Here is a 23,056-nt window from a genome sequence, read left to right as displayed (position 1 = left end):
CAAAACTCCACAAAGGAGCTAAAAGACCCCGGAACATGACAGTACCCCCCCCTTAACGGTCGCCACTTGGCGGCCTAGAGGAACTGGAGGAACGGTAGTCCGTAATGAGGGATGGATCTAAGATAAAGGAACCCGGGACCCAGGAGCGTTCCTCCGGACCGTAGCCCTCCCAATCGACAAGGTACTGCCAGCCGCGCCCTCGCCGACGGGAGTCTACGATCCGGCGGACAGAATAAGCGGGATGGCCATCAACGTCACGGGGGGGTGAAGGGGGCTCGGCTGGAGGGCAGAGTGTGGTGGTCTGGACGGGCTTGACTTGAGAAACATGGAAGGTGGGATGGATGCGGAGGGAAGCAGGCAAACGGAGACGGACAGCGGAAGGATTGATGATGGTTTCGATTTCAAATGGACCAATGTAACGAGGAGAAAGTTTCTTGGACATGGATTTGAGGGGAATGTCTGGGGAGGATAACCACACTTGCTGACCGGGGGTGTAAGTGGGAGCAGGTCGCCTTCTTCGGTCAGCTTGACGCTTGATTTGAGCTGCAGTTAGGTTGAGGTTGTGGAGAGTTGTGTTCCAGATGCTGTGACAACGGCGGATGTGATGACGGACGGACGTAACAGAAATGTGTTCTTCATCAGATGGGAGTAATGGAGGTTGATAGCCAATAGATGCTTCAAAGGGAGACAGACCGGTAGCAGCTGAAACATGACTGTTGTGTGCGTACTCTACCCATGGGAGGAATTGGGACCAGTCGGAAGGGTTGGTGGATGTGTAACAGCGGAGCATGGATTCCAGATCTTGATTGAGGCGTTCAGTTTGACCGTTTGACTGTGGATGAAAACCAGATGTGAGTGAAACTTTGGCATTCAAAGCAGAGCAGAAATTTTTCCAAACCTGAGATGTAAATTGTGGTCCTCTGTCCGAAAGGATGTCTTGGGGAATGCCATGGAGACGGAAAACATGTTTCACCAGGAGCTGAGCTGTTTGAAATGCAGTGGGTAGTTTGCGGAGGGAAATGAGATGACAGGCTTTAGAAAAACGGTCTATAATGGAGAGTATAGTGGTCATGCCTTTGGAAAGTGGTAAACCGGTAACAAAATCTAATGCAATATGGGACCAAGGACGTTTTGGAATTGGGAGAGGCTGAAGAAGCCCAGAGGGAGGTTGATGGGATGACTTATTTCGGGAACAGGTGGTGCAGGCTAGAACAAACTCACGGACGTCTTTATGAACAGAGGGCCACCAGAATCTACGGTTTACCAGAAAATTGTGATGCATGGATCCATTGGAGAAATCGGGCTCGGACAGATAATGGAACAAAAACCTTATTGGGAGGACAGTTCTCTGGTGCGGGCTCGGACTGTTGTGCTTGCTTAATTATGTCTTCTATCTCCCAGGTGACTGCAGCGACAGTGCAGCTGGGAGGGAGGATGGTGGCAGGAACCTTCTCGGAGTCATCGGGAGAGTAAAGACGGGAAAGAGCATCAGGTTTAGTGTTGCGAGAGCCAGGGCGATAGGAGATGGACAGGTTGAAACGAGAGAAAAATAAGGACCAGCGTGACTGTCGCGGATTTAACCTTTTAGCAGATTGAAGGTAGGATAGGTTTTTATGATCAGTCCAGACCAGCACTGGGTGTTCTGCCCCCTCCAGCCAGTGTCTCCATTCCTCCAGAGCCAACTTAATAGCAAGGAGTTCCCGGTCTCCGACATCATAATTTCTTTCTGGAGGGGTTAATCTGCGTGAGAAAAAGGCACAAGGGTGAGTTTTATGGTCATGGGGTGAGATTTGTGATAGTATAGCCCCCACACCAGTGTCAGATGCATCTACTTCGACAATAAATTGTTTAGTGGGGTCAGGTTGAACTAATATGGGAGCGTGAGCGAAGAGGTGCTTGAGACGTGTGAATGCAGCGTCGGCCTCCGGGGTCCAGCTGAAAGGGATCTTTGAGGATGTTAAGGCGGTTAGCGGTAGTGCGGTCTGGCTGTAGTTCCGGATGAACCGGCGGTAGAAGTTAGCGAAACCCAGAAAACGTTGGAGCTGCTTGCGGGTTTCGGGTATTGGCCACTCCAGCACCGCCCGGATCTTCTCCTCAGCCGGCCTGACCTGTCCGCCCCCTAATACGAAACCCAGGAAGGAAACAGATGTCTGATGGAATTCACATTTTTCAGCTTTAACATAAAGTTTGTTCTCCAATAGTCGTTGCAACACCAGACGGACATGGTGTTTGTGCTCCTCAGGGGACTTTGAGTAAATCAGGATGTCATCGAGGTACACGAAAACGAAAATGTTTAAGAAATCTCTTAAAACATCATTAACTAGAGCCTGGAAAAAGGCTGGGGCATTAGATAGTCCGAAAGGCATGACCAGGTACTCGAAGTGGCCGATAGGCGTCTTAAAAGCAGTTTTCCACTCGTCTCCTTTGCGGATACGGAGGAGGTGGTACGCATTTCTCAGGTCGAGCTTGGAAAAGATGGTTGCACCGTGGACGGGTTCGAAGGCTGATGAGAGAAGCGGCAAAGGATACTTGTTTTTAACCGTGATGTTATTTAACCCTCTGTAATCAATGCAGGGCCTCAGAGATCCGTCCTTCTTCCCCACGAAGAAGAAACCCGCCCCCAGTGGCGACGAAGACGGACGGATAATACCGGCTGCTAATGATTCTTTGATGTATTTTTCCATAGTTTCTCTCTCAGGTCGGGATATGTTATATAAGCGGCTAGATGGCAGAGGGGCTCCGGGGAGAAGATCAATGGAACAGTCGTATGGGCGATGAGGTGGTAAAGAGAGAGCTTTAGTTTTACTGAAAACGGCAGAGAGTTCATGATATTCAGCTGGGATGGAGGACAGGTCGACAGGGTCCGCCTCCTGCTGCTCCGCCGGCGACGAGCCCGGGGGAACAGCGGAGCGGAGACAGGAGGAGTGGCAAAACGTGGACCAGGACGAGACATGCCTGTCTGACCAGTTTATTTGGGGGTTGTGTTGTTGCAACCATTGATAGCCGAGAATTATGGGAGAGTGGGAAGTGGGAAAAATAAAAAATGAAATCAACTCACTGTGATTGCCGGAAATGACCAGATGGAGTGGCTTGGTCCGGTGAGTGATCTGGGGTAGCATTTTACCGTCAATGGCGGTAACGCGCAGAGGAACTGGCAGAGATTCACATTCAATTGCCATTTGTTTGGCGAGGGTCTCGTCGATTAAGTTCTGCTCACAACCAGAATCTATGAGAGCGGATAGGGGAAATGACTGATTATTATAGAGGATCGTGGCTGGGAGTAACAAGCGAGGGGAATTATTTCTTGGGAAATGGTCCGCCAGCCCCTCTTGTTCTACTGGCGGACCAGAAGGTTTAAACGGATCGGACACTTGGCGAGATAATGACCTGGAGATCCGCAGTAGATACAAAGACGGGCGGAGATACGCCGCTGGCGCTCCTCGGGAGTGAGACGAGTACGACCCACCTGCATGGGCTCAGGCTCCGGAGGAACACTGGGTGGTGAGACCGCTGTAGCCGAGGCAGCGATCTCCCGATCTTCCCCTGGCGAGCTCCTCCGGTCCCTCTGTTTAGCGCGGGTGCGGAGTCGATTGTCTAGGCGGATGGTTAAACTGATTAATTGTTCCAGTGTTTCTGGTTCGTCTAGAGTCGAGAGCTCATCTTTAAGTGTGTCGTTTAAGGCGTTATAATACGCACTCTTTAAAGCGGCGGCATTCCAGCCTGTGGCAGCCGCCTGTATGCGGAAGTCGATGGCGAAATCCGCTGCAGTACGTTTACCCTGTTTTAAATTCCATATTTCACGGGAGTGGAACGATTTGTCGGAATCATGACTATACTTGTTTAAACTCCTTCAAGAAGTTATCAAAGGAACAGCCGTAATTGGAAGGATTAGGGAAACGGGTTTCTGCCCACATTAATGCTTTCCCAGACAACAGGGAAATGAAATAAGCGATCTTAGCTCCATCTTGTGAAAAACTTTGAGGTGAATGGTTGAAAATGATGGAGCATTGTAATATGAAGCCGTTACACTTATTTCGATCACCTGAGAATCTTTCAGGAGGAGGATGTCGGACATCCGAAAACAAGGGCTGGACAGCTGGAACCGGATCAGGAACGGGGACTGGAACTGGAGGCTGAGGAAGAGACTGTTGAAGGAGAGTGGTGAGATCTGCTAGACGTTGATTAGTTTCGGCATGGAGAGTGTGATGTTGCCTTAATGCGGTCTCATGGGTTTGAATTATGGATTGTTGTTCTGACAGTGTTCTCCTGATAGCGTCTGCTGGGCTGATTTGTTGGCCTGAGTGTTCTGTCATGATGGGTGCGTTTTTCAAGCCCACATGCAGAACACCACACAGGAGAGCAATGTGAAATAAAAGATAAATTTATTGAAAAAACACTGCTGGCAGGAATAGTTGGCTCGGGTCGGGTCCAGGGAGAGAGGCTGGTTCAGGGAATCAAACAGTTCACTAGAGAAGCAGAGGGAGGTGATGAGTTCAGGTTTGTAGGAAATGACAACGTTAAAGTGAAGGGGCTGATCTTACTTGTGATCGGCAGGTTAGAGAAGTGGGAGGGTAACTGCAGCGTCCGGGGTTTGTTCTCAGAGGTTCCAGGTGGTAGTCTTGTCTGACAGCGGGGATCCAGGAGGCAATGGGAGTACGTCGGAGGGCGGACAGGTAGGCTCAGGATCAGCGGATGAAGAGGAGCCAGGAGGAAAACACCTGGAGGCAGGAGAAGCAACGAAGAAAAACTTTCACTAAGAGTGGGTCAATAAGGCAAAAACAGAAGCAAGCTTCTAGGGGCTCAGAGGTACCGTGACTGGCTAACACTCAGGCGCCGAAGGACTGGCAGTCAGCTCCTCTTGAACCTCACACTGATGAGCCAAACCCGCATCAGGTGTGGGATGACGTCATCCACGCCCTCCGACGGATGGTAAAGGCGCCATCTAGTGGTGGAGAAAAAGGAGTGCAGGCACAAAACTCCACAAAGGAGCTAAAAGACCCCGGAACATGACAAGTATGTTGGGGGGTTTTACTGGATTTTCTTCTGGAATCGATTCTGTGGTGTGTTGCTCCTGCCGTGTGGCTGGACACACGAACCGATCGAACCTGTTGGACTTTTACCGGCTCGTGTCGTGTGTGGTCACAGAGGTTTGGAAAATCGGCCGACAATCCTTAAATCGTGCCGTGTGAACCAGACCTAAAACTCACAAGCTCTACTCCTCTCATCTCGTCTGGACCACTGTCCTAACGCTCTCTGACTCTGGTCACTATGGTAACGTTTACATATCCCTTCAAAATAAGATACAAAATACAGCTACGCCACAAAAACCAACATTTTACTTTAGAGAAAATTTTAACTGATAACGACTAAAGGGAACCCTGAGCTTGTTTCTCTGCAGCCAGAAGGTCCCATCTGGGAGTGATGAGAGACAATGACACCTGAAGTGTTGCTTATGCACAGGGTGCTTGGCAGTGTTGTATAAAGTACTGAAATCTCAGAGTCAAGTAAAAGTATAAGTACCTCTCCAAAATATGACTTTGGTAAAAGTCGAAGTCACTGACTGAAATGTTACTTGAGTTAAAGTCTTAAAGTATCTGAAACTTCTTGTACTTAAGTATGGAAATTACTGTAAAAATGGATGTACTCAAGTAATGTAATGAAAAGTACAAGTAAAAAGTAAAACAAAGCAAATGCAGTTTGAATGACATTTTTTATATTTTGGTAAACTTGTCAAATACACTTAAAATAATGTACCCAACCAAGTGCAGGCAAAATTAAACCTGCTAATAGATTGTTCCAGTTTTAAAGAGTAGCACATGTTAATGGTTTTGAACTTGCATGCCTTTCCTATGTTCGTTAAATTTAGTCTAAATTGCTATCGCTATGGCTTCTGCCCCCCCTTGAACAGAGGAGTCTATGTAGCCTGCTACAGTCAACATTAGGCCTAAGCTAAATACACCACGTGTGGAACTGAAACAATGCCAAACAAAGTTCATTTATACAGGTAACGTTATGCTCAAGATTTCTCAATAGTGCCTAGTGACCAAGCTATAGTTACTGACACAGGAAGATTATAACCATTTCATAAGAAGTTACCTCGATGTGTTTCTTCAAGTTGGATGGGGAGTTTTTGTAAGATAGAATTTCCACATCTTTGGGCAGGAATAACATAAACTGCATGCGGTACGACGAATCTTTAACACCCACGAAAGAGTATATTGTGTTTAAATAAGGCCATGGGCTCTCATCACCAGCTGGTGGTTCCCCTGGAGCCGTGTCTGACGTAGTTGCAGTCGTTGTGGTCTCCGTCTCCTCCTCCATGTGGCTGCTGCTGATTGTGAGACTTGCTTTGTGTTTAATGGGAGAAGCGAAACAGGTGTATCCTATTGGTGGTGATGAACAAGCCCAGGCAAGCAGGCTACGGACTTTGTTCGGTAGCCTACTTGCTACTTGCTAATCAGTAGGTGGGGTCAAAACATTTGCGTTTCTCTCTCTCGCTTTTTTGTAACGAGTAACTAAACCACACATTGAAAATGTATTGGAGTAAAAGTACGCAATTGAGTTTGGAAATATAGTGAAGTAAAAGTGAAAGTCATCAAAAATTTTCATACTTGAGGAAAGTATGAAGTACTCCAAATATACTTAAGTAAAGTAGTGAAGTATTTTTACTTCGTTACTATACAACACTGATTGCCAATATACCATCACAGAATTGTACAAATTGTCAATATATTCAAAGTTTAAGAAGACAACATGCTTAAGAAAATTAGCACAATATATGTACTGCACTGTATGTACTGCTCCTTTTGGGCTCCTTTAGTGACCCACATTTCATTTCCAGTTCTTGTTCAGTTGTGTTATCGTCTAGGTCAGACTAAGAGGTCTATTATCAAGGCCCTCTCTACTTTTAAGCCAACATTTCGCGAGTAAAAATGGTTAATTTGAAAAGCATTAACTGGGATAGGATGATGATAGGATTACTGCTGATCTGCTTGCACAATGTAGCCACTTTTTACATCCCTATACAGCTTAGTTTTGTGTTTAGTTTTGATTATTTTGGGGTTTTTCTTATTTCTGTTTGACCCCTCGTAACCCCCCTTTAGCATGCTCAAAAACTCACCGTTTGGATAACTAAAAATCGGCCATGCCTTATGAAGAGACTGACCAAGTTTGAAGCCGATTAATCGAAATCCCTAGAATTTCAATCAAATACGAAGGCTGTAAACGTCAAAAATGGGGTCAAAATTGGAACTTAAATCCAAAATGGCCGACTTCCTGTTGGGTTTAGACCATGGCTCCAAGAGACTTTTTTGTACGTCCTGACAAGATACACGTGTACCAAGTTTCGTAATTCTAGGTTAAAGCATGGCTTGGGGCTGATCATATAAAATATTCTAGGGGGCGCTATAGAGAAATTAGGACACGCCCACCAAATTTTATTATGGATTTCTGTCGGGGGGTGGATAAGGATGCATCCTAATGAGGTTGGAGCAGCTCGACCCGAAACTGTGGAATTCAGAGCCAAACGTATGACAACAGCGTTACAGGTCACTTCGCCACGCCACCACGCCCACCTGCTCCATCGAAGCTGGTCAGGGTTGGAATCCACAACACACCAACATGTGTTCTGTCTCTGGACACAGTTTCATGTTGATTAGGTCAAAGGGGTAAGATAGCGACCGTTCACAGTAAAACATGACACTTCCTGTTCTCAGGGGGCGTGGGCTAAGTGACGTCATTATTTGACCATTGGGTATTGTAGGACACCTAGTGTTGATCAATTACTGAAAGTTTGGTGCCTCTGTGTGTTTCTGTGTAGGAGATATAACAGTTTCTTTTTTCATAGCGAGTAGGTGAACTTTGACGAAATCGGCTGTGGGAGCAAAAATTAGAAAATGGAAGACACACAAGACCACTGATAATCTTCCTTAATCAAGGGGAACTACACGGGGGGATCTAGTGAAAGACCTGCTGGGACTAATATAAACTTTATCAGTGCAGTACTGATAAAGGCACTGCAGTTCCCCTGCTTAAGCCATTTCATATCAGGGTATCATATTGAGGTACATTTTGTCTTTGACCTATTGAAATAGGCACTTCTAGGCATTTTTCAATTTAATTCAAATTAAAATTCAAAAATACTTTATTAATCCAGAGAAATTAAATAATTAGACACAACTGTGATCCATAACCCCTGTGAAAATCAGGGTCTACTGTACTGTAGACTGACTGACTGGTTAGGAATTTGGTAAGGAATTTAAGGAACAGACTCATGCTAACTTTATCATTGATATGAATATTAATAAATTATGTCTTATCAGCAGATCAGTTTAAAGGTCTACTTCCCAGAAGTGGGAGCAACCGGGACAAACAAACTTCCCAGAAGTGGGAGCAACCAGGACGAACAAATCCATCCATCCATCCATCCATCCATCCATCCATCCATCCATCCATCCATCCATCCATCCATCCATCCATCCATCCAGTCATTCATTCATTCATTCATTCATTCATTGTAAAAAACAATTCTCTGCAACAAAATACACAACACAATGGGGTGCCTCTTTTTCTACATATTTTCAGCCCATGTTGATAATCCAGACTGCTGGCATATGTCAGCTCAGTTAGTAATGGTGTAACTGGGTAACATGTGTGATCTCCCGCTGTAGGAAGGGGCAGGCTATTCTCCTACTGTTTATCACAAGGCCACACAAATAGACTGATTAAAAAACCCCAGCAGGAGACAAAATGCTCTGAGACACTAGTAAAACAAAAAAAGAAAACGGGGGAAAAATGATAGGGATGGCTGTACAGAGCAGGATGTGAACGAGCAGAGGATTATATAGAGCGGGATGGGGGTAGGGGAATGAAGCCTCCTCTTGTACCATCTGTCGTTGTGTGAGCAGTAGTCCTGAGTTCTCATCAAGATATTTCCAATCCATCTCAAGCAGAAAAATCAGTGAGAGGCCTGGGATTGGTTTACCTCCCAGAGGCCCTGTATCATAGGAAGGGCTAGATTAGGGTCCCTGGGAGCCTTGGGGTTCCAGTCAATAAGCCAATTGACTAATAGAAAGTGATGGAGAACAAGCAGCATGCCACCTGCTCCGTGGAATTGGACGTTGAATGGTGCTGCAGCTAATCAAAAATTGTCAGCTAACTTATCCATCAACATTTTTACTGACTAGTTATTTAAAAGTGTTTAAATCCATCATCTGATAGTGCACCTTTTGATCTCAATATCAGCTAATTTTATGGAATCGTCGCAGTCTGCACCCCTGTGATTTTACGCTGATGCCTACAGTTTCAGTCAATTTGTACAATAAATCAAAATACTGAAATGTCAAACTTTAAAAATGTTAATTTCTTTCTGACATTTTTTTGCTTCTATTGATCAGTTTACACAAAATCGATCACATTTGGACTGGTAGAAATTAATGGATTATTCTACACTGAAGAGAGATTATTTGAAAGACTTTTACTGATTTGCAAATCTCTTACCCTATTTTTCAGACCAAAACAATTGCCACCTCTGTATTTAGTGCCATTAGTATCACTTTGGACACTTCTGTTGTTGACCTTCATTGCCCCACAAATACTGTTCTTGAAAACATTCCCATTTGAAATAGGCTTTTTCTAAATTCAAAATTTTTTGTTAGAATTTCTTCTTCTTCACTAGAAGCAAGTTTCTAGAAAATTTAGTAAAGGTATATACCCAACAGGCATGATGTGTATGATTCTGTGAAACTGAATCACTTACTGAAAAGGGTGTGTTAAATTAGTTCAGTTAGTGAGGTCATTGATTACTAATATCAATATTAATATTATCAATATCAAAATTAATATGATTATTAATGATTATTATCCATTCACCATTGTCATTTTGGGTTCCTGTTTTGCTCATTTCTGGCTTCCTATGTTTCCTGTGTTCTCCATGGTTTTTGACTGTAAGTCTTTTTGTTCTTCATTTGTTAATTAACTATTACAAAATCTACTCTGTGCCTTCATCTGCTGCATTTGTGTCCACCAACTAACTCTAGAAAGGGTATATGTTAATAAGTTTCTTGGTGTAATAATAGATGACAAAATCAGTTGGAAACCTCATATTAAACACTTACAGAACAAACTAAGTAGAAGCATATCCTGGCTAAGGCTAGACATATTTTGAATAATATATCACTTCATATTCTATTTAACTCTCTGATTATGCCATATTTAACATATTGTCCAGAAGTGTGGGGAATTAATTACAAATGCTCTTTACATCCTCTAAGTATCCTACATAAACGAGCCATTAGAATAATTCATAATGTTGGTTATTACGAGCATACAAACCTCTTATTCTTAAAAACAAGAATTCTTAAATTTCAAGAGCTGGTGGAATTTAAAATTGCTCAAATTATGTTTAAGGCATTTAATAAACTGTTACCTGAGCTCATACAGAACATGTTTTATGAAAGAGAAGCGGGATATAACTTAAGGGGTTACTCAAACTTAAGGATTCGTAGTTTACAAACAACAAGAAAGAGCTTTTGTATTTCAATTTATGGCAGGGGTCGGGAACGTATGGCTCGCGAGCCAGGTGTGGCTCTTTTGATGGTTGCATCTGGCTCGCAGATAAAACATAAAAAATTTAATTTGGATGGATTAAAACAAGTTTTTATCCATCCATCGATTTTCCACCGCTCATGTCCTGTTCAGGCTTGCTATTGGCTGCAGGAGCAGTCCATTATTTTAATTGGATGATAATAGTCTACATTGGCTGTTGCTGGGTAAACAGGTAAATGCCCCCTTTTGAATCAGTCTGCTCGGGCATTAGCGCAAAGCTAACCCTTCGACGAAGAACATGGCGAAAAGAGAAAAAGACGAGGAGTGTCGTACATTTCAGGACGAATGGACCGAAGAATTTGCCTTTGTGGAGAGAGCAGGTTCTGCGGTGTGTCTAATTTGCAATGACAAAATTGCGTCGATGAAACGGTCGAATGTAAAGCGGCACTTCGACACACGCCTTGCTACCTTTGCGTCAAAATACCCGGCGGGAGACAGCAGAAAGAAAGCGTGCCAAGAGCTACTGAGCAGCACCATGTTTGGATCTACGTATGCATGTGAGCAGTCATTCTCACATCTTAACATCAAGTCCAACCTACGATCACGTTTAACGGATGAAAGCCTCAACGCTTGCATGAAGCTTAACCTTACCAAGTACCAACCAGACTACAAAGTCATCAGCAAATTCATGCAGCACCAGAAGTCACATTAATGGTGAGTATTATAACAACATTATTTTAAAAAATTAATTCAGAGGCTTATTATACTCACATTTAGTTGAATTCAGTCTTAAAATATATTATATGGCTCTCACTGAAATAAATTTCCAAATATTTTGCTTTCATGGCTCTCTGAGTCAAAAAGGTTCCCGACCCCTGATTTATGGGGTAAAGTTATGGAACAAGTTAAATAAGGAGTCAAAATTTAATACAATTTAAAAGGAAATATAAGGAGGTCGGCTGTACAGTGGTGCAGTTAGTAGCACTGTTGCCTTGCAGTAAGAAGGTCCTAGGTTTGATTCCTGGCCAGGGGTCTTTCTGCTTGGAGTTTGCATGTTCTCCCTGTGCATGCTGGGTTCTCTCCAGGTACTCAGTCCAAAAACATGACTGTCAGGTTAATTGTTCTCTCTAAACTCTCCCTAGGTGTGAGTGTGTGTGTGCATGGTTGTTTGTCCTGTCTGTCTCTGTGTTGCCCTGCAACAGACTGGTGACCTGTCCAGGGTGAATCCCGCCTCTCGCCCAAAACGTTTGCTGGAGATGGGCACCAGCACCCCTCCTGACCCCACTAGGGACAAGGGTGTTAGAAAATGGATGGATGGATATAAGGAGGTCATTTTCACAAGATATAAAAATATGGGTGAGATAGCACTAATGTGTATGTGTAAATTGAGGCTAACGCATATGAGTGTGTAGGTATGAATGTATGGATGCATATACTTAGACATATGTAAACCCAGATAAAATTGAATTGTAATTAACTTGTTTAATTTTATTTTTGATTTGATATATTAATGAGGGTCCGTCTGAAAATATTATAAATTATAAATAAATATTCCTTTTCGAGCATGTTAAGATTACTGTGTTACAACAAAAATCTGTCTTTTGCATTCCTTATTCTTGTGCATGATTTTACACTACTATCATGTTCAAAATAAATAAAGGACTGAAAAAAGGAAAGACATTAACAAGACTAATCAAAAGAAACTAACACAAAATAATAATGAAACTAAAGTCAAATCAAACTGAAAAACAACTCAACAAGCCGGGATACTAACACCATCTGCTTTGAGTCTTTGACTCTCCAGCAATCCCTCAAACTTGCTGGTTCTGCCATGATAGTTGGAGCCTGTTTTTATCTGTCCCAACGCAACCAGACCAAGACAAACAGTTCACAACTGGCATTAATGGAGTCAAACTCAAATATTTTCATACTGTGGCTGAGACTTTCTGATGCTGTCAGGATGAAAACCAGGTTTCATTGGACATTTTTGCATGTTAGAATGCAGTTCTTCCAGCCCACCTCCAGAATCTGGTTTGTTTAATCAAGTAAAGAAAGTTCTACAGGTCTGTTAAAAGAGGCTACATCAATCAGACCCTTATTCTGCCTGCCCACAGAGTGCTCGTCTGTGAGGTTGGAGCGCAGATGAAGGGAGCTTTGTGGTCACAGCTGCCTCCCTCACAAGTAAGGTCTTTTTGTGGCTCAAGACTGCTGGATAATGCAAGAACTATGTTGTATAAAAGGTCTATTATAGTGCAAGATGGGCATCAAGGTCCTGACTGCATATTAAATAAAGGTGGTAATTGCCTTAAATTTGTACTCTCTCTTTGTTGATATCACTGCCACTCTATCACAAATGCTAATACACATAAGGGACTGAATGAGGGCATCATCATTCTCGTGTTTTTTCATAACAATGAAGAAATATGAAGCTCCTTTCCCTGGGTCCTGAATATTTCCCCTTCCAGCCCATTCCCCAGGCATGGACTGATTACACTCAGTCCATGCTTGACAACAGTCCAAGATTGACAGATGTGATTCAGGCAGACAAAGCCATTGGCTGAGCTAAGTGAAAGAGGGAGGAGATGAAGTGTTTTTCTAAATGTTAGGAGGTCAGACAGCACAGTTTCCTGTTCTGGCCAAACAAACAGAGACTGTGTTCTCCATAAACTCCACAGGCTGGGAGTGCTGGCCCTACCGTCCAAATAGGATATGAACAAGAGGTTGTTGATGTAATTCTTGTTGAACATAATTGATTTCAATTAGAATGGATTTGTTTTTTTCTAAATGGACAATGTGATTAGTGGATCTCTATTTTGTAGTCCCCTTTTTCAATCTATTGTAATGATTTAGGATTTAGTCTTGTAACTTAAAGGGATCCATGACTAGTTGTAACAATAGACTTTATTTGAGAAATATTTATTTCAGATGTAAAACAATACAGTAATAATACTGTAGGTTGTTTAGTTTTTATATTTTTTAATAAAATATTGTCACACAAATGCTGCCATGTTGTTCACACTGCAATGGATTCTCGGTAAACAGCTATGAGTAATGTCTTTAAGCCTTTTCAAATTGAACCGGAGCATGTTGAAATCAATGGCAATGTAGAAATCACAAGACGTAGTGAAGATGAGGGAGATCAAATTCAGGAAGACGACAGAGTTGACCATAGGAGCTGATGTTTTGCTGCTGTTGCCACCTTCAACTTCTGAAATGAACGAATGAATGACACATACCGCTGATTGGACTGTGTGATCCGGTAAGTATTTCTATAGCTCTGTTTACGGTTTGTTAACAGGGTCCATTATTTGTCTGAACTGTAAATGGTATGGCAGTAGTGCCACCAGTACTACTGTCGCAGAGCTCCGTTAGCATTTAAAAGATCTTACAGCGCTGCCTGTCTCTGATATTTCTTCCAGCAGTTTTCACTCTCTAGACGGCAGCAGCAGGATTCTTTGCGGATAAAAACTGTCAGCACTTCACTTGCTTTTAGCTTTTGAAGGTAATGATCATCTGTTGGAGCCCTTGTCAGTTTTGCTAGTACGGATGACTCAAAGTCTTCTGGATAGAAATGTTGAGGATACAAACAGGTCCTTTGGAAGTTATGTTCGACTCTCTCCCACTGTGCTCTTTTCTTTTTCCAGATGGGAAGCAAACCAGACTAACCTTACTCTTTTTTTTTTTTAAATCACACCCAACAGTAACGCAGTATGACATTATGTAAAATTACATCAGTCAAACACAACATGATAAACTGTTGTTTCTCATGGATGGATATCAGTGACGTGCGGTGAGGTTCATAGCTGGTGAGGCACTGACGTCATCAGAATCAGATTTGCAAATAGATGCATAGATTGACAGCAGTTTACAGGTTATGTTTCACTTCTGCATCCTTACACATACAAACTGTAGCTCACAAAATCTATCGCTGCACTTGACTTGCTTCCCGAATTGTTTAGCCTAGCTCGCTGTCACTTACTCGGCAGTTGAGGAGAGAACAAGACGAACGTCTGGGATCTTGAGCGCCCCCTGCCATGAGGCAAGAGAACTGCCTGCCTCACCTCGAACCTGTTCTCTGCCGTTTATAATCGCTCATTACACGAAACACGTTACACAAACACAGTTGGTGACAAAAAGCACTGTACATTATATACATAAGCTAAATTATTGGAAATAAGTTCACATATTAAATTTGTTTAAACCATTTTATTGACGCCGTACAGCAACATGCTCTCTCCGCTTAGCAGCCAGCGCAGAGCCAGGGGTTGCGCAATCCAAGGTGAGGCAGAGCTCGCTGCTGCCTCACCGGCATCGCTTCCAAGCATTTGAATGGGAAAATAAGAAAATTCAGCGATTTTGAACAAATAAAAATCGAAATTGGTGAAGCTACATGAAAATTAAATATTTTTTAGTACAAACCACCGGATGAATATAACAATTTAAATTACTTTATGATTATATATTTTCTTTCTTTCCATGATGGCTGGTGAGGCACTGCCTCACCTGCCTCCCCTGACCGCACGTCACTGATGGATATATACGTTACTCAGATAAAGTTAGCCTTGCTGTGTTTATGCTGTAGATTCCTATTACAGAATGGACTCAACAGCATCATCAACCCAGCAGGTTAAGTAGGTAACATTTTGTTATCCAAGTTTTCGTTTTGGCTTAATAAACAAAAAAAATTTTTTAAAAAAGGTAGTGTGTTTTTGTTTTTTCATTTTTTGTTTCAAACGAAAAAGACTAACTGCCTGAATATACCATGACCAAGATTCAAACAAAGCAGGGCTTTTAATTTTTCAGTACACTCACTTCAAACAATACATTCTACAGCAGACAACCAAGCGTGCAGGTAAAAACAAAACAAAACAATGTAGAACTAAGACTTGTGGTTCTTGAAAGCAGATAAAACTCAGGCCACTACCCCACAGCTGTCACAAATTACTGTCTACAGAGACAAAGTGACAGCTGAGGAGTTTCTGTGTGGTAGCATCAAAGCTTCTTCCAAAGATCAGAGAGCAGATTGCAAAAGAAACTGCAGGCGTTCTTCATGTGGGTCAACTCTGTGATGAACACTTGGGTTAGCATTTTGCTCAGGGCTGTCTTAGGTTGGCTCTTGCTGTCTAACTGTGGGGAGATTTGGAGGACCAATCTGTGAAACATGTTGGAAGTTTATTTTATGATAAATTACAAATTGACATCGGACCACTTTTTTCAGTAACGAGTAATCTAATGCGTTGCTATTTCATATCTAGTAGTTACTTATCAAAATCATTTTGCGTTACTATTTTGTTTTGGAATTTAATTTTATGTCCTCTACGCGTCTTGTTGAGTGATCGCCGTTTTTATGCGACAGTATCAGCAGCAACGGAAACGTAAATAATGGAGGGAAGAGGGAGATTTTGTTGGTAGAAAAACAAGAACTATTTTGAGTTTCTGTCGCCAAGTCCGATTATCATAAGCGGCTGTGAGCTGTTTTTTTTTTTTTTTTTAAGTCGCTAGCAAATTTAATGAGTCGAGGGTTGCGCTTTTTGGGCTCGTTTTTGAACGTGAAGTTGCTCATTTGGGCTTGGAAATAAGCAGACAGAAACCCCAGAATGTGTCTGACCTCCAATTACTTTTAGTCAGGCTCTCCCTGCCCATCATTTCCCGGATGATCTGTCCCGCTGTGTCTTTGTTAATGTCAAGTTAATATATTACCTGTGAATTATGTCGAGCTATACAGAACATTGGAAACATCGAGACTAATATGAACAGCGCAATAAACGTGAAAACAGCCACGAATGAACGAGTCCGTAAAGTTGTGCAACTAAACGGCATTATAATTATTAATATTAAGATAAGTGTCACAAATCTGTGCAGCAGCCATCTGAACTGTGGAGCCGCAGGAGGAGCGCTGTGTGCTGCGCTCTGACACCAAATGCAGGGCCATAACGCACAACCTGGAGGCTGGGTTAAAATCCTTCTTAGAGTTTTCCAGACAATAGTGGACCACACAAAAACATGCACAAATTACTAACGTTGGGTTTTTTTGTACTGTAACCATTAAAAAATCTCCCCTTCAGTTCAACCTTATAAGTGGAGACACATTGTCGATGTTATAAAATAGCTTACAATTAAGTACTGGCAAAGATCAATGTAATTTTCACAGCGTTGTTGTTAGCAGCTGCTGAAAGTAAAAAAGTTACTTTTAATGTAACTTAGTTACTTTTGTTAAGGAATCATGGCTATTTTTGATGGTTTAATATAGTTAAGCTAATGCCATGTGCGTATAAGTAGACCAACATTCCATTTGGACAAAAGCAGATGCAAGGCAGGAGTTCACAGATAAACATTCTTTTGGCAAGGCTGTAATTTAGACCAGCCATAAAACACAAAGCTCTTGAAAGGTTTTAAATTAGGAGGCCATAAAGAATATCTTCCCCGGCTCGCAGGTCAGAGGTCGGGGGTTTCTCAGGAGCTCAGAGTTGCATCTGGAGTTGACCACAACTTAGGAATCTTGGAAAACACTTAGTTTAATTTCTGATATACCTCTTAATATTAATAGCAATAGTGTGTTAGATTAAAATATATTACCCAAGTTACAAGTACTAATCTAGTTAAATGGAATGTATTTGAAAATGTACTAACTATGACAATATCGGAAACCAAAAGGGAATGGTTTGAATGTTATGTTTTACAGGATGAAAAAGACTTCTATCTCATTATTGTTTGTGATAAGGTAAAGATTCAAATCTTTGGAGAAGCTGACTGCAGAGGAGCAAGATAGGTTTTGTGAAAATAACTTATAATTTTAATAACTAAAATGACTCTTGATATTTGTCATTAAAACTCAGGGGAAGGTCTAAGTATTTGCCAAGGTAGCTCTTGGTTGGTCAAAACAGAGGTACGCCCTATTTGCATATATTAACAAAGAGAAACGCCTTCACTAGAAAAGGGAATGCTCAGTAATAAGAATTCAGACAACTGCCCTGTTTTGCTTTTAAGCATCAGCTGTCTCCAAAGGCGCCTTTGTTCTTTTTCTTTTAATTATTTTGTCTCAGGTAAAGAATGTACTTCTGTGTACTCTGAAGTTTTCTTGTTAAATTCATACGGTGTTTTCTATTGAATTAAACTCTGCATTTCTGTGACGTCATTGTGCCTCGCCGTCTCCTTGCCAGCCGTGACGACATCCGCTCGCGACCCGGCGAACAGGAGGGAAAGCAGAGCCATGCTGTTTCCAAAACTTAAGCTAACCAAATAACTTTCCTTCCTTAATACTATCCTTTAGGAATAAATCTGCTCTGCTAGTGAAATGCTCAGAGCAACAGAGACACTTTGCGGCTAGCAAAGCATGGCGGGCTGCCAGGCTTACAATAGACTGGGGGAAAACCTGTGGTTAATAATCTCACACAGTCTACTTTCCTCTCTCGGAGGACAAAACTGTTACAAATTGACACTTGTCTTTTTCTCTCTATATTTTTTTGAAAACCTGACTGTAATTTTTTTTGGCAGCGTAGTAACTTCCACAGCCATTCTTGTCTTCCACTGACTTCTGCTGAACACTGTCAAGTGTGCCAAGCAGGAACGAACCAATTCATGCAGGTCCAGGGGGTGTTCAGGGCAAATATGAACCTGTGCTTTTTGGTCTGGGAGTGGTAACATTTAATTTTTACTGCTAAAAACAATTTTTGAAAACACAATATGATTAATTTTGTAATTGACAGGGCCCCAATTTTTCTAAATTTCTATTTAAAACAAAAAACAAAACAATTTTATTGGGGGCCCCCTGTCGGTCAGATTACCCCGGTAAGAAGGAGAGGAAATGTTTATGAAGACGGAACGTTTCATGCAGGCAGGAGGGCAGGTGTGTGTAAGTGTGAGTCCGAGTAGGGGAATCCAACATTAAGCTAGCAGGCAGTCAGAAAAATACTGGGATAACACAGGAATGATGATGCCACGTGGTATTAATGAAGAACACGTTTTGAGATGTTTTTAGTAATAATTAGAAGAATTATGAATTTCAATATAAAACATAAAAAGTAAGGGGAAACAAATAGAACAAAAAACAGCCATTAATACATATATCTAAAAATGTTTTTAAAATGACTAGACACATCTTCAATAAATATTGGGGGAGTTGTAGCCAAAATGTAGAAGTGTTCAACATAGGAAATGATTGCAAGAATGCCAGGATTGTGTAGTTAAAGTTTGCTGTTAGTAATTACTTCAAATTAATTTAAGTTGGATGACCCTCCATGATGTAATGGAGAATTTAATCTAAATAAATACATGAACATTTGTATAAAATGTACTGTATAAAATCATGTGGATTTTATACAGTACATTAAACACTGTTGAGTTGTTTTTTATTAGCCTTTGTTGTTTGAAGTAGTAGTTATTACCTGTAGTAATTACAAGTAATTACAGCCCTGGTAATTACAAGTAATTACTACATGTTTATCCTGTTATGATAAACCCATATCACTCACTTGAAGTAAGCTAAAAGTTCTGAAGAAATCGAAGAATATGATCCTCATAGTTCTGCCTGCTCTGTCCAGATAAGTGGGTTTGTTAAACTGTGTAAACTGTTCAGTTTTGTTTGCTACAACTGTGTAGAGAAACAATTATTGTGTAAATGTTTTCAACAATAATGTGTTGAATCACTAGCACAAGAAATATGTCAAATTGAACAGAACATGTCACCCTTATATAGACATGTCACTTTTAAAAGAGTATGCTCCACTAATCTTAGACTTAGATTAGATTCAAAACTGCTGAAATAATGAGTTCCCTTAAATCAGTGCTTCTCAATTCCAGTCCTCAGGCCCCCCTGCTCTGCATGTTTTAGCTGTACCCCTATTTCAGAACAGCTGATCCAAATGATTGCATTACCTGTTCTGCAGGTATCAAGTACTGCAGAAGCCTGTTAATCACTCATAGATTCAATCCAGGTGTGTGGCAGCAGGGAAACACCTAAAACATGCAGGGCAGGTGGGCCTGAGGACCGGAATTGAGAAGCACTGCCTTAAATCAAGGTTAAAAACCCATCCATTTAGGGTTGCCTCTAAAAACTGAAAAATAATTGATTTAAGTCTGTATTCCAACTTTTCATTGCTTTCCTTTATTATGTCATTGCGATGTAATGTTTTTGTTTAATGTTTTCTTCATTTAAAGCTCTTTGAATTGCCTCGTTTGAAGCAATATCCTGGACATCCTGTTTGGTTCAGAGAGTTGTTTGTCTAACCTACAAACTTCCACATGTGTACAAGTTTTTCTAGCCATAGCTCAAACTACTCTGAGGGGCACATCTTTATGGGACCACCGTGGAAGCCTTGTTTTTCCAGCAAATCCTGCTACACATAACTTTTCAACAGACTTTTAGTGCCAAATTTGGGGAGTTTTGAAGTGTGGTCATGCCTCAAGCAAACAACTGTTGTTTTTTGTGTGGTTTTGTTTTATCTTGTTTTGGTCAGTGGCTAAAAACAGCCCTGGTTATAATTATAATTTGTTTATTCAATATAATTGCTTGAGTATGTTGAAATTGTAAATTAAAATGGGATATGACCATTTCCAAAGGATTCTGCTCAGCAGAAATAACTAAGTGTTTCATGTCTACTGTCTGTTGAAGTTGTCTTTCATAGTGGATTTCACATACATGTGATTCTGGATAATTTTCCATATTTTGTCATTTAATTTATTCACAGGTTCAATTGCAAGATGCTCCTACATCAAGTACCATTACTCGTCAGCTGCAATACCCAAAAATCTGTCCTACAACATCACCAAGACAATACGACAGGATGAATGGCACTCCTTACGTAAGTCTGCAGAAAGCTCTACTTTTCTTTTCTTAAAAACGTTTAAAAATGGACCTTTCTATGCCAAAGGTAAATCACTTTGCTAATGATTTAAGAAATAGGACTAATTGTTCTAAATCTTTTTTAAATTCAAGATATTAAGTGCTTTAACAACCAGTGATTGTTTCATTTGATCATTTTATTGTCAGGCATTTTTGACATTTTTGACATTCAGATCCTCCGGTTGTAAGAGCAGGGGATGGGGTAATTGGACAACTTGAAGGGGTGTAGGGAAGGGGGGGAGTTCATGATGCCCCCCACAAGATGCTGCCCCGGGCAGTTCCCCATGAGTCCCATATCAGAAGCTGCCACTGTAAATAAATAATGACATACAGTCTATGACTTAATTCTTAACATTGGGGCTAATCAACGTGGCATGGTGTGGAAGTTATTGAAGCCTGTTTCTGAGTTTTCTGAGTCAAATTAGTATATTAACTTGAATATTTGGCAATGTTATTTTTATGTTTGGAGATTCTACTGTATGCGACATGCTCTATTTGCAGGATAAATGCAATAATCATGAATAAAATTATAATCTGTTTAGGAAACTTTGCTTTGTCATAAATATAGGCGGGAGAATTTAATAAGATGTGCACACATAGACCTATGGCAGTTGGTAGTCTGGGGTGCTAAAATGTGTTTGGTACACATCATCATTGTCCAATAGGACTTTTACATACTAACTGTTTCTTTCAACAAACACAATGTTTCCAGTATCTCTGTATTTGGCCTAATACAGTGTGATGGCTTTCATGTGAACAGCTTTGCATGCTTTTATTTTAATGAACGCAAGAAGAAAAGGCTTGCTGGTTTCATGTTTGGAGTCCACCAGCCCAGTCCCTGATTCATAAATACTTTAAGTGACATTCCTCAAATTATAAAATAAAAAAGTCAGTAAACAGTAAACCTTGGTTCACATGGCAAAATTTAAAAATAAGGGGGGCGTGCCTTGGTGGCGTAGTGGTTAGCGCAACCCATGTTTGGAGGCCTTCAGTCCTCGACGCGGCCGTCGCGGGTTCGCCTCCGGACCCGACGATATTTGCCGCAGGTCTTCCCCCCTCCCCTTTCCTGTCAGCCTACTTTCATATAAGGGATACTAGAGCCCACAAAAAGACCCCCTGGAGGGGTAAAAAAAAAATTAAAAATTAAAAACAAGAACCACAGGGATGATACACAGCTCTATATTACAACCTTAACAGGTGACCATGAACCCATTGAAGCACTGAGTAAATAGAACAAAACAATGTGGGGAGGTGCCATAATTTTCTTCATTAAAAAAACCCCACTGAAGTCATTACCTTTGAGCCAAAAAAGGAGCCATCCAGAATCAGCACATCGTTTCAGTTATTACAGCTAGAACCTAGTAATCAGGCTAGGTTCTAGCTGAGCTGACTATGTTTATGACCAGATTAGGTTCAGGTCTGGTCATAGACTCAGACCTGAACCTTCAGAGACCCGCAGACAAATACAAACTTTACCTTCCATCACCCGAAGAACATTCCAAGAAATAAAACACTAAATACTTTTGCAGGTTTTATCACTGAATGTGAGGATTTGGTTTTCTGTGTGTCTGCCCCTTGATTGTTCACAGCTGTCCCTTGTTTCCCCTGATTAACTTCCCTGTTATTTAAACCCACCTGTGTCTCTTGTTCCCTGTCTGATCCTTGTCATTGTCTTTGCTGTCTTTTGTCGTCGTTGCCTCGTTCCAGTGCTACCAGTGTTGAGTTCCTTGCCTCTTAGTTCACCTGTGCTGCCTGGATTCCTGTTAATCTGTGAGAGCTTTGATTAAATCATCCTTTTTCACACCACAACCTGGGTCCTCCGCATGAATCCTCACCTCAACAAACTCGTATTTTGACAGAAGGACCTACAAGTACTATGGTGAGGATTCGTGGTCAGAGCACAAAATTAACATAGATCCAGCAGACCTGATTTTTGAAAGGGACTTCAATGACTTAAAGGCCACTATAAAGGATTATGTTGGAGCCATGGGCAAACCTTACTTCATCTGCAGACTTCTCGGGATTGCCATTAGAATGGTCTTAGAAGACTGGGCTCCGCACCTCCCTTCATTGGACTTGAGCTGTTGGAGGAGGCAATGTGGAAGCGAGAGGGAGCTCTGACCATAATGGCTGGAAAGCCGCTTCCATCTAAACTAGAGCTACTGGTCTCATCGTTTCCCGCTGTTCCAGTACCTACAGCTCCAGCCCCAGTTAGTGGCCCATTTGCTCCGCCCGAGCCCCCCAGTGCTTCTCCTAGTGCTCTTCCCAGTGAGTCTCCCCGCGCTCCATCCGAGTGTCCCTGTGCTTGACCAGGACTATCCGGCAGAGACCCAAAAGAAGAGGAAAGCCTACCGCCCTTTCAGAAAACTCCATTTCCAAACCCCGCTGCCAGTCAAGCTCTGTTTGTTTTTTGACGGTGAAACGGTCACATATAACAGCGCGGCGGACACCATGAAGGATCTGAAGAAGAGGGGTCTCGCTCCTGATTGCAGCAGCAACGATGGAGAAACTGGATAGACTGTCCTGGGAGATGGTGGAGGCCAAACAACGCACCTCCACAACTCTGGGCACGCACATGGAGAGAGAGTACGGAGAAAACTCAGCGGATTTTGTCATGAGGTTGGGGACGCAGCCTCCTCTCCAAGATAAGCGCCACTCGTTAAAACTCAT

At 41.9% G+C, this 23,056-nt stretch overlaps 1 protein-coding gene across 2 annotated transcripts in view; it reads left to right on the top strand.

Annotated features, from left to right (window-relative positions):
* The window catches only part of tmem178b (transmembrane protein 178B), a 54,546-nt gene that overhangs the window by 15,665 nt on the left and 15,825 nt on the right, over positions 1 to 23,056 (top strand). For both annotated transcript variants that reach the window (XM_023350069.1, XM_023350068.1), the window contains exon 3: positions 20,232 to 20,345. In XM_023350069.1, coding sequence (XP_023205837.1) covers positions 20,232 to 20,345 — 114 coding nt within the window. The remainder of the gene's footprint in view (positions 1 to 20,231; positions 20,346 to 23,056) is intronic.

Source organism: Xiphophorus maculatus, chromosome 17, assembly GCF_002775205.1.
Source record: "Xiphophorus maculatus strain JP 163 A chromosome 17, X_maculatus-5.0-male, whole genome shotgun sequence".
Classification (NCBI taxonomy): Eukaryota; Metazoa; Chordata; class Actinopteri; order Cyprinodontiformes; family Poeciliidae; genus Xiphophorus; species Xiphophorus maculatus.
This window is presented reverse-complemented; position numbering and strand designations above follow the sequence as displayed.